Genomic DNA, 14,601 nt, shown 5'->3' with positions numbered 1-14,601 from the left:
ATGTTTTAGGATACTAAGAGGAGCAAGAGCTTAGATTTCTAGTACAGAAGTGATGATATGCGGAGAAAAGGGATAAGATATATAAAGGAAAGGAAAGTATAAGGGAAATATATATTTAAATAAGAATGGGGCACAACAGTGCCTTTCCAGTTGATTTTGTGACATGGTTGAAGTGCAAGTGCATAGTCTGACAGGCCTGTTTTACAATAGTGGATGAATTTAATGTGGCATTTATGTTCGTACCCAGTTACCCCTATGTAGGGTAGGTTGCAGGTGTACGGAATTTTGTAAACCTTTGAGTGGACAATGTAGGGAAGGGGATCTTTGGATGAGTTGAATACACTTTTTAATTTGCAGGAAGTTTGAAGGTTTCCTTAATGTTATATTTATGTAGTGTTCTATTTTTTTCTGATATTCTCCCTAATATATGTGATGGTTTATGGCATTCTTGTAATCTTTTTTTGCTTTTAGTGGTAATATTATGGAGTTCTTGTAAACTTTTTTCTGTTGTAGCCATTTTTTATAAATGTTTGGCTAGTAATTGCATATTCCTTCTTTAGTACCTGTCATTGGAGCAAATTGTTTGACTCAAACTCACAGACAATGCAGTCACTGATAATGATAAGTGTTTCCATGTTAATTAATTAGCTAGCCTTTCTAAAATGATGTCGAGACAGCAACTTGATAACTAAGTGCATTAAGCTTAAAAGGAAGTTTACTTCCTTTTAAGGATAATGCAGCTAGGTATCAGCAAAAACAGTCTGTATATCTGAATAAATTTATATGGAATAAGAGATAAATTAGTCAAAACACTAAATTAACTGTATGCAAGACAGTGTTCCAACCAATTTTAACTTATGGATTCAAGAGCTGGGTTAGAAATAAAACACTTGCCCTTATGGAAAAAGCTATATTGAGAGAACAAATCCATGAGGCCCACAGAAATCTAGCGATTACCCAAAACAATGCTCTACAACTAAAATTAGAGCTATCGAGTTACAGAAATTCTAATATTTGGGATATTGTAGAGAGGATCACAGATGACTGCAAAGCACATGTGTAAACACAGAGAAAAACTAATAGCAACATTCCAAGTACTGAAACATCAAGAAAGCAACAGACAATCTGGATGCCATACCCAGAGGATCAGCCAATCACAGACCAGCAATATAATGAGTATCAATCATAAACAAGCATTATCTACACATACAACCTTAACAATGGAGACCTCTCGCTTCTACAAAAAAAGGCTTAAACTATGCTATTGCACCAAGGTCAGTAAGCAAACTAGACTTCATGTACCACATTGGAAGAGGTCTAAAATCCCTCCCCTTCAATATAGCCAATAAAATACAGATGAAAACATCCAACATATTAAATTCTAATAAGTAGCTAAGTTACAATTTAACCAAAGCAGGGAAATCAGCCCTTAAATCTCTAAGAGATAACTAAGATTCATTAATACCAAAGTGGACAAAGGCTGACCTCCCTTGATGAGTCCTTGATTCACAGGAGGTCTCTGATATATCTTCATCATAAAACTGAAAGCAATGACTTTTCTTTAGATATTTACAGAAAATTAATGCATGTTAGATGCTACTTATGTATCATGTGTCTTGTCCCACAACACCTATCTGAAATGGAAATGATTAGAACAATAACAAAGCGCACTAATTCTGATAAACAATGAAGATAAACAGAGATGAGTTAACCTTCCAATTCCAGAGAATAATACAAAAAAAAAATAATTATTATTATAAAAGAACTGCAGTACACAGATTACTCTAAGAACAATACCTAGTTAACAAAGGAGTGGCAATAATCCTACATACAGGTAGCATTTGTAAAATCTCTCATGATATGTTACTATGTAACCTATGTTTGTTTTTACATGTTTTTCTAAGGAGATTGCACTTAAAGAACTGTTAATTCTGTATAATAATATAATAAAAGTTAGATAGGGCTAAATGGCCTCGCCTACTCCCGTATACGGGAATAAAAAGGCGTTAGCTGATTTTTTTTTTTTTTTGTATAATAATCTTTACTTGTCATAACTCAACCATGAGCCTTTGTTAAAATGTGGTGCATGACATCATTATGTGACATTGTTAACTCATGTCCATATACGACAATTTCAAAAGACACATGAAGTAAGACATCATCATGTTCGAACGTCCACACACGACCATATATGGAAGTTTCAAGAGACGTACACATGCGTACAATGGAAGTCCAAACCTTTTATAAGTCAAACCGTCGAGAAGGACTGTCTTAGGTTTCTCAATCTTCTCTTGTCTAGGTTCAGCACCACATGAGGTCCATTGTTGGTAATCGTAAGAGAAGTATCATGAGTCTTAGGTTTCTCAATCTTCTCTTACCTGGGTCTGCTGCCAGGTGAGGTCCATTGTGGGTAATCGAAAGAGAAGCATCGTATGTCTCAGGTTTCTTGATCTTCTCCTACCTGAATCCACTGCCATGAGAAGTATTGTGTTGATCATTGAAATGCCTTGCTAGGAAAGGGCTATGAATTGCCACCATGTTAAGGGTACTAGAGGGCATAAAATAATTGACAACTCAAACAGAGAAGAGATTTGGCAGCAGGTCAAGAATGAGCCAGCAGAAGGAAAGAAAAAAGGAGCACTTTAGCACTTTCGTGTGTAAAGAAGATTCATGTAAAAGGCAGTGCTGAAGGAAAATTGTTAGTACTTATATATGTGATATTTCCGTTCAAGAACGTACATCAAGTGTGCCTGCTAATGTACAAAATAAGATTGTATAAGATTGTGTGTGTGTGTGTGTGTGTTAATGTGGATCAATCTGTATAAATAATCCTCTTTTTATTTAATTAAATGGTTTGTGAACAACACATTGGACTGATTCTGTCAATACGTTATCCCGAGCATTTCGAACCTGCATAAGATTAAGTGATCAATAATCGGGCCATGACTAATTAGAGGTAAAGATCAACATAAGCAGGGAATACAAACAATATCTTTGCTTTGCCTTTAAATTGAAAATCTTATAATCTCATGCTTAATATATAGTCTAAATGGCGCAGTCGAAAAACAAAAAATTTCTTAGACTATGGAGCATAAGAACATAAGATATAGTAAAAATAAATAAATGTCAGCAGTCGACCATTAACAAAGTATAAGTTAAGAACACAAAGACGAAGCTGGGTTGAGAAATACAAAATTATAACACATTCTCTGCATGCATCATAATAGTCCTCCAGTAATTCCTTGAACAACCTGGGACATACACAATAAAAAATATATGATCTTTAAGTCATCCCAAAAGCTATAATCATGATAATACTCAGTGACTTTGATAAATACCCAAATATATTATAAATGGGAATATAGGCAATAAGTGCAATGAGGCAAGCTTTATGAGCAATGAGTTGAACCCTTGTTAGTAAACATTTAACATTGTAATGTTATATATTTAATATTACTGATTATATTTAATTAAAAAGAATACTGACTGAAAAATGTACCGAATATTCTTTAACTTTAAGTTGTTCACTTGAAGGTATTTTTTAAATTTATTTATTTAATATGGAAATGAGTAATGAGGTTGAGTCAGTACCAGACTGAAAATGCAGAACCAACACACATATATATAAAGATGAAAGAGCAAGCATATAATTCTATAAACAACAAGAACAAAAAGAAAAAATGTAAGAAATAGAAACCTATACTATACATAGCCAACAGTAACGCACTTACTTGATAGGATGAACACAAAAAGGAGATAAACAGGTAATCCTAATCAGTGAGTAATCAGATTCAACTGCTATTAAAATTGTTGTATAGGAAGACCTTTATAATCTGTGATGAAAAACATTTTTTGCCATTACATTTAATTCAATATATAATTAGCAGAGTGAGTGACACCTTGAATCAAGTTGTTGCATAAGATAAGGTGGAAATAACTTTGGTTTTTTATAATTTCAACTATATATGAAACTAAAAACCAGACTAAAAGCAAACTTGGCAGCTCACACCTGAGTGAAGGATTAAGGCAAGACTAAAGTTTCTTGTAAAGTATAATTTACAAAAATATTTATGTAAACACATTAATAAAATTTGAACTGAGCATTAATATATATATTAATGCTCAGTCTTAACATAGAAGATAAAGACAAAAAAAAAAAAAATCAATATTTCACATATTTTGAATAATTGTAATAATAATAATAATTAGAATAAGGTATAGTTTCTGGGAAAATTCCCATGCTACTCCTCTTAAACACTATTATTATAATTACAGCATTTATAGCCTGTTTTTGTTTAGGAGTGTCCCTTATTTTAAATACCCAAAACGATTGCCATAAAATGCGATGAAAATTCAATCAACGTCCACTACCATCATCATCATGCGTATCAAGGATTTAGGCCTAGCATGGCCTGTTCCGGCCTTAGAAGTCATCGTTGAATCGTTTAAGAGGCCGTCCTGGTTTTCTTTTTCCTAAAGTACAAACCATTAGGAAAAAGAAAACTAGGACATCCTCTTAAACGATGACTTCTAAGGCCGGAACAGGCCATGCTAGGCCTAATGTCCACTACCCCTACCTAATTTCCGAATGTTGAACAATCCAGAACTTACAAATTAAGCCACGCCTTCGGCCATTTAGCAACAACAAACGCCCTTATTTGGCAGATTCAACTTCCAGTCTTGACATAGCTCTACACTCATTCCGAAAATGTTCTGATGATGGTCAGTCGACCGAAATGATCCACACCCCGTTAACGCTCTCCCCTGCCTCAGTTTCCCCATAAGTAAACCCTTCCCCTTCTCCCCCACCCCAATATGTACCCCTAAACATAATAGTATATATATATATTATTAACACAAAACCCGGGTTTCCAAATTTATTTTTCTCGCATCAAAACACCCTCCCTTAGCTCCCCCCCCGCTATAAACAACCTTCAGCAGGATCATAAAATTGGAAGACATCCTAGTATTCAAACAAGGTATGTACAAATTTTTCCACCTCTTTTATTCTGCTATAATTGCCATCTATACTCACCCATAATACCCTAAAATATATATATCCTTTTTTGAGTAATAATAGCCAATGTATTTAAAATAAGGGACACTCCTAAACAAAAACAGGCTATAATAGCTGTAATTATAATAATAATTAGAATTATTATTCCTTTCTTTGAAAAAGTTTCATGTTTGGTCTCCGGTGCAAGATTTCCAGACTATAAAACATAAAAATGAAAACGAAATTAATAAAGTAGAAAAAAGTCCTTAGCCCAACCTATGGTGCAAATATATTATAGGTTTATATCTGATCTACTTACCTTCTTAGTATGGCCGAGTTTTTGAATGCAGTCTTCCAACTTATCAGATTCATGTACTGTTTGCTTTCTTGTTTCATCAAGTTCTTTATCTGTTTGCTGTAGTTTTATTTCTGTACTAAATGACCATTCATTTATCTAATTAATAATGTTAAAAAAAATTAATGATATTTTCATTTCTGCTGTTGATTCTGCTAAACTTTTTATATATATTTCTTCTTATAGTACAATTAAAATTGTACCATAAGAAGAAATATGCTTTTAATTTAATACCATCAACAAAGACAGAGAAGCACTTTAAAACAAACTCACTTGCATAAAAATATGTCTACCTAAAAATATAAAATACAATATTCTGCCTATATTATAAAAATAATATAAAATAAAATAGTTCCACCTGCTCCCAAAGGGAAAAAGGAGAAATAATTTAGCATTAACTAACTTCAAGAAATCAGTACACAGTAGGTTTTTACCCTTTGTTGTGACTAACAGAGTTCAAACTTCTGATATGGTAAATGAATACCACCACTCATTCTCCTAAACCTAAAGTACTAAAGTCTGAAATAGTGTGAAAAATTCTATCATTGATTTTCTTAATTTGTTGTGTTTATTTCTGAAAGTGGAGTTTCCAGAAATAAAATTCTAATTACAGTCCACATGCACTATATATAGAAAACAACATAACAAAATGCACTGTAAGGAAATATGGAAAAGTTTCTGCCAAATACTATAGAATTAATGCTGCACTAATTTATATGTATATAAATATAAACTTGGTTTTAATCCATTTCCCAAGTAAGCAAACAGACAAGTAAGTCAAGTTTGTGCCTGCAAGTCCGGGCAACTCCGTACGTAGTACAAGTCTTAGGCAACTCGTGGTAAAGGTGGAATAAGCTCTAATCACTATTCTTAGTATTTAAAGTGAATGCAAAGCACATCTCCTTGAGGAGATGTATGATGCTATGCATTAAAGGCAAGGGGCCACTACCCAGAATGGTTTCGACCTTTACTGAGGTCTCATCAGTGGGAGCCAGGCTTAGAAATACCAAGATTTAAGTAATACAGAGCTTATAAATATTTTACCAAAACAAGTTACCATAAGGTGCTTTGACCTTATTAAATAAAAATCTCAGGATGAGAGATAGATGTAGAAAGTTTTTTTTTACCTTGGGTATAATATACGTTAAAGATACCAAGCTATTTTATATGTATATAAAGGGTAAATTTGCATTAAGGGTAAATACTAAGAATAGTGATCAGAGCTTATTCCACCTTTACCACGAGTTGCCTAGACTTGCACTACTTGCAGGTGCAAACTTGACTTACTTATCTGTTTGCTTACTTGGGAAATGGATTAAAACCAAGTTTATATTTATATACATATAAAATAGCTTGGTATCTTTAACGTATATTAAACCCAAGGTAAAAAAACTTTCTACATATATATATATATATATATATATACACATCAGAACTAGAGATTAACGGCGTTATCCCCTTCTTGGATCTAAAGATCAGTAGATTACCTGACTCTCTTAAATTTTAAATTTTTCGAAAACCACCCACACTGATAGATATTTGCATGGTTCTTCTCATCACTTACCTCCTCAGAAACTGGGCATCATCTCCATCCTTGCCTATCGAGCAAGATGTCTCACTTCCACAGAAGAAGACCTTCAAACAGAGCTTAACTTCCTGAAAAAAAACCTTCTTAATAATGGATATTCAACTCGTAACATCACTAAATGTTCGAGACCACGCCAACAACCTCGACAAGAAGATGAATCCAACCCTATCACTCATATACGGTTACCATTTATCAGCTCTCCTACCCAAAAACCATCTAGGATTATGAAGAAATTCAACATAAAGACCGACTATACTACTCTGCCAAAACTTCGTTCTTTTCTGAGTCGACCAAAACCAAAACACAACCAACTGCATTTTCCTGGTGTTTATAAAGTTATGTGCAACTGTGATCAACCTTATTTTGGTCAGACAGATAAGTCTGTTTCACTTCGTCTTGAGGAACATAGACGTGACATCTCCGACAGTAGAACATGAGCAAGCGCCCTTTCCAGTCATGTTCTCTCCTCCGCAAACTCTAACCTCGAAGAACATCAACACCAAGTTGATTGGGACCGCACAACCAATTTATATATATGTAAGGATGAATTTGAAAGACAAATTATAGAATGAAAAGAAATAGTTCTGGACCCTTCACACTTGAACAACAATCTAAGCTACAATTTGCCTGATTCACATAGCGCAGTAATCCAATACTGGCGCTCTAAAATTAGCTGTCACACAAATTCAACTCATGTCAACAGTAGCACGTGGTCACCTATTCAAATATGACTGTTACTATTCTGCTTCTTTTTATTAAACTGGAAAGTCCATGTTTTTTACCTTGTTATTTTTATGTCTTATGTTATTTCTTACTCACCTGAAGAAGTTGGAACACCGATGAAACTAGTCCTGATTTATTAAAGGTTTTTGTTATACTTTCTCGGGTTATAGTCAGTTAAATTTTAATTTTATAAATGTATACCTCCAGAGTCAATCCTAATTACAACAATAAATATATATATGTAGAAAGTATTTTTAACTTGGGTATAGTAATGTTACAGATACCAAGCAATTTTAAACCTGGTTTTACTCCATTTTTCCCAAGTAAGCAAACAGACAAAAAATGTCAAGTTTGCGCCTGCAATTTATGCAAGACCAAGGCAACTCGTGGTAATATATATATATATATATATATATATATATATATATATATATATTAAACTAGAACTGAAGCACGGACTCCAATTTGAACTTATCTGTAGTTTTTTGACAGCTCTGTTGCTGTGTGTAATGTTTCTGTCGGTCTTTTTTGTGTATATATATCTTTGTACTTTGACACCTGAAGAAGTTGGCTTACCAACGAAACTAGTCGTGTCCGTATTAAACTTTTATTCTTAATTATCTCGGTGGTTGTAATTATTAAAATTACTAAACATGTTCATAAACCGAGTAAAACTGCATACAAATAATATATATATAGTGAAACCTGTGGGACTCTCGGGGGGACCCTGTAACCCCCTAGAGAGTGCGTCCCCGGGGTGGCGGATAGGGGAACCCACCATGTGCGTGTGTGTATACGTGCGTGCGTGTGTATGGGTGGTCCGAATATACTGAATAAGTTTTTTTGTGGACTTGTGGACCAACAGGGCCATATCATCTTACAATGACAATCATCTTGATTGTAAGGGAAGTGGCTTTCCCATGGACCCCTAGCTGGATCTATCCTCTTCTTCTTCTTCTTCTTCTGCTTTGAGGAAGATCCACTTACTTTAATCTTTCCTATAAGGCTTTATCAGCCAACTCTTCTTATTTTATGACACTAATGCTATTAGAGTACTCGAGGGCCATGGGACCATTTCTGACCTTACAACTATGCCCTCTCTATAAACCTTACTATAATTCTTCTATAATCTACTCTTTCCCCCTTCAATATACCCTATTCCTCCTATGGATTTAAATTCAGAGGCTAGTTCAGAAGCCTTAAGGTAGCAGCCCTACTACTGAACTATTCCATCGTCAGGCTAGTCCCCTGAGATGGAGAACATAATTCTACATGTAAGCTGACAGAAAAAGATAATGAGATTGAATCTATGGAAAACGACCCTGGAATGGAAAAGGTAAAACAAAATATAATACACATAACAAACTGAAATGTAAGAGGAATAGCAAATAAAGAAATAGAATTAGGCCAACTATTAAATGTAAGAAATTTTAAAATAGCAGCAATCACTGAAACAAAAAAGAAATTAAAAGGAACTATGAGAACCGAAAATTTTAATGTGATATACAGTAGAGTCGACAGAGACCAAAGAGCAAAAGCAGGAGTCATGATTTGGACTCATAACTCCCTTTCAAAATAGTTAATACATTATAAATTATGGAATGAAAGAATAATAGGAGCTAGAATAAAAATAGATAGAGGCTATTTAACAATAATTGGTTTATATGCCCCAGAAGAAGGAAGAGAACAGGATAATATTGATTTTTATAATCAGCTACAAACATATATAATAAAATAAATAAAAATGATTACGTAATTTTAGCAGGAGACTTAAATGCAAGAATTGGAAACACGAAAATTAATAATAATATAGGAATAGATGGAGAACATACTCTAAACAGGAATGTTAAAAAACTGATTGACTTTGTAGTTTATAATAACCTAAAAATAATGAATTCCTCCTATAAACATAAAGACATACATAAATATACTTGGGCAGCAAGAGGATGGAAGTCAATATTAGATTATTTTATCTTAAATGAAAAGACATCAAAATTTTCACTAGATGTAAGAGTTCACAGAGGATATGAAATAAGCAGTGACCACTTCCTTGTTAAAATAAAATTAGATTACCACCTAAATGGCTACAAGTAACAAGAACAGAAGGAAAATTTGAAACATTCATTTATAAAACTAGATTATTGAATGACAAATGTACAATGGCTATATGAACAAAGAATTAACTAATATTTAGATAAAATAAAACAAAAGGAAGAAATAGAAATAGAATGGCTTAATATAAAAGATACTAAATGCAGCAGCAATTAATTTTATTGAATTTTTTGGTCTTAGGAAAGACCAAAAAATTCAATAAAAGGAAAAAACTGAAGATCAGATGATACAATCAAAGGAATAATCAAAAAGAAAAAAGAAGCCTATCACAAATAGTTAAGCGGTAAAAAATTAGAAGATGAAATAGAATATAAAAGAATAAGAGCCATAGCTAAAAGAGAAGTCAGAAAAAGACAGAGAATCATGGAACAAATTTATTTCTAATTTAGAATATGATTTATATAAAATAAGATTCAATGTATAAAAGATTTTGAAACACTTAAATGCAGATACCAAAGAAAACATAAAATTAAACACCGAATTGAAATTAGAAGAATTTCTAAATTACTACAAAGAATTGTGGACAGACAAATATTTTAAAAAAGACAACTGGCAAACAATTAACAAAAATGAAAATGAAATAACTAAAGAAGAATTAGAAATCAGCCTGAAAGAAACAAGAAACGGAAAATCACCTGGAGAAGATAAACTAGGTCCAGAACTATATAAATATGCAGGAACTAGAGATTCAAAGAAAGACTCTTATTATTTTTAAATAAAATTTATTCAACTGGTATCCCCCCCCCAATAAAATGGGAAAAAAGCAATTGTGATTCCTATCTTTAAAAAAGATAATAGAAATGACCCTAAAAACTATAGAGGTATCAGTATACTAAATTCCTGTTACAAAATATATAGCAGAATCTTAAATAGCAAACTAATGAAATATTCTGAAAACTTTATTTTAGAAGTACAGAATGGATTTAGAAAAGGACGCTCATGTATAGACCTGGCCTTTTGTCTAAAATTAATAATAGAGAAAAGAAGAGAATACAATTTAGAAACACATATTGTATTTATCGACTTGGAAAAAGCATTTGACAAAGTTAAAAGAAACATATTATTTAACATATTAAAAGAAAGACAAATACTAAATAATATCCTAAAAGTTATCACAAGTATATATGAAAATAATCAAATACAAATAACATTAAATCACGAGCTATCATATACGAGAGAGATAAACCAAGAGGTCTGACAGGGATGTCCCGCAACTCTTTTTAATATTTACTTAAATGAAATAATAATAAAATGGAATAAAAATATACATCAAGGAATTAAACTGTCTCCTACAGTGAACTTAAACACCCTCCTTTTTGCCAATGACCAAATAATAATTACAAATTATTATTTGGTCGTTGGCAAAAAAACACCAAAACAAATTAGTTTTGGTGTTTTTTGTGTGTGTTTTTCCTTAGAAAATTGGTTTTATAGTATATTAGAACGATTTTCGTGTTTTTAGAGTATTTTGTGTGTCTTTATAACATATTTTATTGGGGATGTCGCCGCTAGAGGGATTCGTAGTGTGTAGTGTTCGTGAAAGCTCCGGATAAGAAAAGAATTATTTTCAGTCATCGTTGATAAATTTATTTAATATTGCGTAGTTTTGTTCGCCTTGCGTCTCTTAGCACATCTTTTTGTGTGTTTTTGGTGTGTTATAAGTTATAATTTGATAAAATACGTTGCAAGTAAGTATGGCTCCAGTATGAAGGAAAATGGCGGCCAGTAATGATGGTTCGCCATCTTTATCAAAGAACGGTAGTATAAAAGAGATGATTCAGTGTACTAGTTGCGAAATGTACGCTTTGCGGAGTGCGGTTAGATGATAATAAAGGAGTGAATGTGTGTAGAAAATGTAGGGAGAATGAGAAATTGAAGAGTATTTTGGATCGTGAGTGTGATATTTTTGTCAAACTTCAGAATGAAGAAAATAGGGATATGACAAGAAACGGCGAGGTTGTACCAGAGAATTGTGAGAGTGTGAATGTAGAAAGTGTGAATGATAGTATTAATGGTTTCTTCGTGATGGGAAGGAAGTGGAGAGGATCCAGAGACGAGTGACCAAGATGATAGCAGGTCTGTGGAATGAACCTTATGAGAATAGGTTGAAGATTTGTGGGTTGCAGAAATTGGTCGATAGGCGAAGGAGGGGTGATATGATTGAGACATTCAAATTACTGAAGGGTTTCTATAAGATTGATCCAGAAGATATTTTTCAAAATATGACTGGTGGTGGGAGTACTAGGGGCCATGAATGGAAGCTGGGCAAGCAAGAGTGTGGTTGACAAGGGTGTTAGAGCTAGGTTTTTTACTTGGAGAGTAGTGAATGAGTGAATGAGTAGAATAAGCTTCCAGAGTCTGTTGTGGGTGCTACAACCATGAATGAGTTCAAGGCAAGGTATGATAGATAATGTGTGAATGTCGAATAGTTGTTCTTGACATGATGTTAGGGCCTCCCTCGATGACTCTGTCGACTCCTTGGAGTTGCCTGGAACAATAATAATAATAATAATTCTGAAGATAACTTACAGAAAGCAATTTCAGATCTAAATGAGATAGACAAAGATTATGGTATGATAATATCAACAGAAAAATCAAAAACTATGGCCTTTAAAGGATGAGATCCAGCAAGAACTAAAATAGTAATAGATAACAAGATCTTAGAACAGGTGAATTCATTTAACTACCTAGGATGTATGATCACATATGAAAATGAAAAAGATATAAACGTAAAAACTGCAAAATATTTGAAAATAACAGGTGTAATTAACTCTATATTTAAACCAAATCTAGTTCAAAAACAAACCAGACTAAAAGTATACAATACATTAGCCCTACCAGTCTTAATGTATGGAAGCGAAATCTGGACAATAAAACAAAAAGACAAACAAAGATTAATAACAGCAGAAATGAAGTTTATTAGAAAAACTGCAAAGTATACCCTATCTGATCACAAAAGAAACGAAAAAATTATGAAAGAATTAAACCAAGAACCAGTAATAGAAAAAATTAAAAAATATAAATATAAATGGATGGAACATATTCAAAGAATGAAAACAGAAAGATTACCAAAACAAGCCTTGAAGTAGAAGCCATTAGGAAAAAGAACACCAGGACATCCTCTTAAACGTTTCAACGATGATTTCTAAGCCCTGAACAGGCCATGCTAGGCCTAAATCCTTGATATGCATAATGATGATGATGATGATGAAACCTGTGGGATATCCGAACCTCACTGGCCACTCAACAAGAGGTTGAGTGGCCAGCGAGGGGAAAGAGAAGGTTGGACAGGTTAAATATCAAGATTCCTGTCTAACCTTCTCTGTCCCATCACTGGACACTCAATCTCTTCAATAAAAAAATTCCATAGAATTTCATACAGGGATAAAAGACATTTTAACAACTAGCAGATACAGTACAGTCATGTTAGTAAGCTTTGACACTGTCTCCTTCTTCACTAATATCCCTCACAAAGAAACAATAGAATTGTATACCCAAAAATTTCTGCTGGACATAGTGGAATTATTCAAATTTGCAATCACATCAAGTTACTTCTCATGGAAAAATAAAATATATAAACAACAGGAAGAAACAACAATGGGCTCACCCTTCCCACCTAACTTAGCCAACTTTTATTCTTGAACACCTAGAAGATAGAATTTTTGCATTTGACCTGAAACCAACAATGTGGCTACACTATGTTGATGCCATCTTTGCAGTTTGGAGTCATACAGAACTTAAAACTCGACTCATTTCTACAAAACAAAACAAAAAAAAAAAATAAATAAATAAATCAGCACCCTGCATCCTCAGATCAAATTCATGCTAGAAAAGGAATCATCAAAAGGTATTTTCTTTCTTGATGTACACATCCAGCAAACAAGATGTATCCATTTCTACTTCTGTCTACCAAAAACAAACATTTTCAGGTTACTATATCCATAATACATCAGCTCACTATCCATCTCAAAAATATGACATCATAAAATCTTTAGTATCCAAAGCAGACAAGATTTGTTCTTCTGAAGAATCCCTAAAACAAGAATCGGAAATTATCAAAGAAACAACCTTAATGAATGGATATAATCCAATAACAATCCAAAAAATAATTAACCACTCTTCTACAAATCAACCTGGACAAGAAGCCCACAGGACTCCTATACCATATTTTAAAGGCGTCTCTGAATGTGTGGCAAAAATTATGAGAAAATATCAACTCATTGCTACCTACAAACCAATCAACCAAATTCACAACTTGCTACCTTCTCTAAAAGACAAACTCTCACCAATGATGCTACCTGGCATATACCAAGTACCATGTTTGTGTAACTTGTCTTACTATGGACAAACAGGAAGATTTATAAATAAACTTCTCTCTAAACATCAAGACAATATCTGCCTTACCAAACCTCACAAATTTGGCCTTGCACAACATGGAATCGAAAATGCTAACCACAGGATTCAATGGCAAAACACCAAGCTACTGCATAGATCCACATATAAACATGAACGCTTATATAAAGAAAGTGCTAAAGCCTTACTTCATAGACTTAATCTTAATTGGAATGACTGTCTCACTATTCCCAAAGTTTGAGAAATAGTCATCCCCAATTGTATTCAATAATTTATCTGCTATATTTTAATTTATGTTAATTTCAGCCCAGTTTATAATCCATGAATCCGCAACTGTATATGTAGAGTGATTCATATTTAAGCATGCACACGACTGTTTTTTGAATTCAACTCCTATTGCTGTTTGTTAGTTGTACTGATGATGCCTTATGATACACATAAGGCATCATCACACTAAATCATGAAATTATAAAA

General features: G+C 33.2%; 1 protein-coding gene across 3 annotated transcripts in view; it reads right to left on the bottom strand.

Annotated features, from left to right (window-relative positions):
• The window catches only part of LOC150108792 (kinesin-like protein KIF11-B), a 706,328-nt gene that overhangs the window by 466,230 nt on the left and 225,497 nt on the right, over nucleotides 1-14,601 (bottom strand). For all 3 annotated transcript variants that reach the window (XM_090403242.1, XM_090403252.1, XM_090403263.1), the window contains exon 12: nucleotides 5,316-5,450. In XM_090403242.1, the coding sequence (XP_090259368.1) occupies nucleotides 5,316-5,450 (135 nt within the window). The remainder of the gene's footprint in view (nucleotides 1-5,315; nucleotides 5,451-14,601) is intronic.

The sequence above is a fragment of the Typopeltis vanoorti genome, chromosome 2 (assembly GCF_054136105.1).
Source record: "Typopeltis vanoorti isolate ZY-2024b chromosome 2, IOZ_Tvanoo_1.0, whole genome shotgun sequence".
Taxonomy (NCBI): Eukaryota; Metazoa; Arthropoda; class Arachnida; order Uropygi; family Thelyphonidae; genus Typopeltis; species Typopeltis vanoorti.
The sequence above is the reverse complement of the archived record's forward strand: the minus strand, read 5'-3'. Positions and strand labels throughout refer to the sequence as shown.